The sequence below is a fragment of the Saccostrea cucullata genome, unplaced genomic scaffold (assembly GCF_032062105.1).
Source record: "Saccostrea cucullata isolate Sc308-1 unplaced genomic scaffold, CSIRO_AGI_Scuc_v1 ctg1553, whole genome shotgun sequence".
In the NCBI taxonomy this organism is placed as follows: Eukaryota; Metazoa; Mollusca; class Bivalvia; order Ostreida; family Ostreidae; genus Saccostrea; species Saccostrea cuccullata.
This window is the reverse complement of record NW_026919549.1, coordinates 130,218-132,489: the sequence shown is the minus strand read 5'-3', so window position 1 is coordinate 132,489 and position 2,272 is coordinate 130,218. Positions and strand designations below refer to the sequence as shown.

Here is a 2,272-nt window from a genome sequence, read left to right as displayed (position 1 = left end):
ACATTCATTTCGTCGATATATGAAGTTTCATTCTATTTGATTAAATGGAACTTATGTAAGGCAATTTAAAAAGCAACATGTTTTGTCACCACGGAGAACATTTTAACTATATTCTGTTGGGTTTTTTTCACAGACCATCAATCGTCCAAATCAAAATTTCTATCGCTCAATTTTTTTAAATAATATTTTCAAATGCACGGATCTTTTTTGATATATATATTCCTTGGTTCTATCATTATTATAAGTGTTTTTAGAAGTTTGCGAGGGTATGGAGATTACGAACAGTGTTCATTATCAAAGTCCATAAATATGTGACCTATGGCTAGGGTGGTCACCGTGTAAATTGAGGAGAGGATTAAGTCGATCTGTGATTTTATGGTTTAGTCGTTGCTCCCAAAACTTGGCAGAGGTGTTTCTATATAGTTGGAGTGTCTTTTGTGAAAATTTGGAAAAAAATTGGTGAGTGTTTAGAAGTTTGTAACTTCAAAAATTATGGCCTCTCAAAATAGCAAGGATGAGAACAATTCACAGTGTAACCCAGCCTTGTCGTCGGGAGTCACTGAAGCGTCACCACAGATGTCCGCTATTCATGATTGCTTGCGGTCAATTACCGGTAAACTGGACAATATCAATGTACTACAGCAATCAGTTAATAATATGAATCGGGATCTATGGGATGAGGATGGGTTAGATGAGCGCATCAAATACGTCGGTCAACAACATGAAGATAATGTTGGAGAAATTGAGGCACTGAAATTAGAAAACAATTATTTACGAAAAGAACTCCAAGTTTTAAAGTCAATCGTCGTTAACTTAGATAGAAGGGTCAGTCAGCAAGAAAATGAAATAGTAGACCTCAGAGGAAGATCGATGAGGGACAATATTCTTGTACATAACTTAGCTGAAGATGATCAGGAAAATCTGAACACTCGAGTTAGCGAGTTGATAAAAGAGCATTTAAATTTGGAAGTTGGTTTCATCAGGATACACCGAAACGGTCAGAAATTCCCTGGCAACCCGAAACCAAGGACAATAACAGGGAAATTACAGAACTACAATGATAAAGAACTCATCTTCCAAGCTATTCGTCAAAAGAAGGAAAATGGCACCGTTAAGGACATGCCCTTCTATATCACTCCACAGACGCCTCTGCAAATAAATGAAGGTAAAAAGAAACTGCAGGAGATGAACAATAAATATCGAGAAGAAAACGTCAAAACAAAGATAGTGGGAAACAAGTTAGTCTTTCCAAACGGAAGCGTGTACCGTGACAAGGTGCTACCACCAAGGGCTGAGGATATACTCATGTTGGACAAGGACGAAATCGAAAAACTGGATGAATGCGATGTAAGGAAGTGCGAAAGCGTAACAGAAGATGGGAACATTTTTACTTCATTAATCGCCGAAATTCACACATATGCACATGCTAGGAACGTTTACAAAAATATTCTACGCAACCCGGACTATGCCTGTGCCAACCATAATATCCTTGTATACCGATTCAAAGATGCCCAAGGGCGAGTGCATGACGGATATTGCGACAATGGGGAATACGGGGCCGGACGTCGACTACTTAAGGTACTGGTTGAGAGAGAAGTATCGAACGTAGCGATTGTCATTTCGAGGAGGAATGGTAAACATTTAGGTCCCCGTCGGTTTGACATTATGAAAGATCTGGTAAACAAAGCCGTCAGCCACACTTGTTATTAAGAATTTTAATAGATGAACACTTACAATAAACACTGTCACTGTGTTACATGCAAAAGTAATTTTTGTTAAAATTTCCAATTCATAAGTACAATTACATGTACGGTCTAATAGTATTTGTAAGTTTGAATATTTTTATACTTGGTTAGTTCTTTCCGGAAAAATATTAGTTACACAGACTGACTCATAAACTATTTAGCAATTTATATTTCCGATTGTACTTGTTTTGGGACTACTTATCAGAAGTTTTGTAAACATGGTAAATGCAGATTGACAAATTTCCTTTCTCCATCAGCAAATACGATCAATAGACTGATGCCAATTTGTTTCATTCACCTTGTTTGTAAATATGCATCCTTATCTCTCTTTCACGTTTCTATCCCCCTTTTCCTCTCTTTCCTTTACGTTGGGCATTCATTCGATTCTTTATTGATGTTTTTGTACGACTACGGTAAAAGATAATAATCTAAATATACTTACAGTTAACTGCCAGGGTCTTGGGGATAAAAATAAAAGATTAGATGTTTTTAATACTCTATGAAAAAAGAACTATAATGTTTATTTT

The 2,272-nt window shown here is 36.5% G+C and overlaps 1 protein-coding gene across 1 annotated transcript; it reads left to right on the top strand.

Moving 5' to 3' along the window:
- The first annotated feature begins 492 nt into the window (after positions 1 to 492).
- On the top strand, positions 493 to 1,710 carry LOC134233342 (uncharacterized). The gene has a single exon (XM_062715308.1). The coding sequence runs from the start codon at positions 493 to 495 to the stop codon at positions 1,708 to 1,710; it is 1,218 nt and encodes a 405-aa protein (XP_062571292.1).
- The last annotated feature ends 562 nt before the right edge of the window (positions 1,711 to 2,272 follow it).

Bases quoted from the DNA above. Each gene is read 5' to 3' on its own strand.
- LOC134233342 (XM_062715308.1), top strand. From the start codon at position 493: ATGGCCTCTCAAAATAGCAAGGATGAGAACAATTCACAGTGTAACCCA.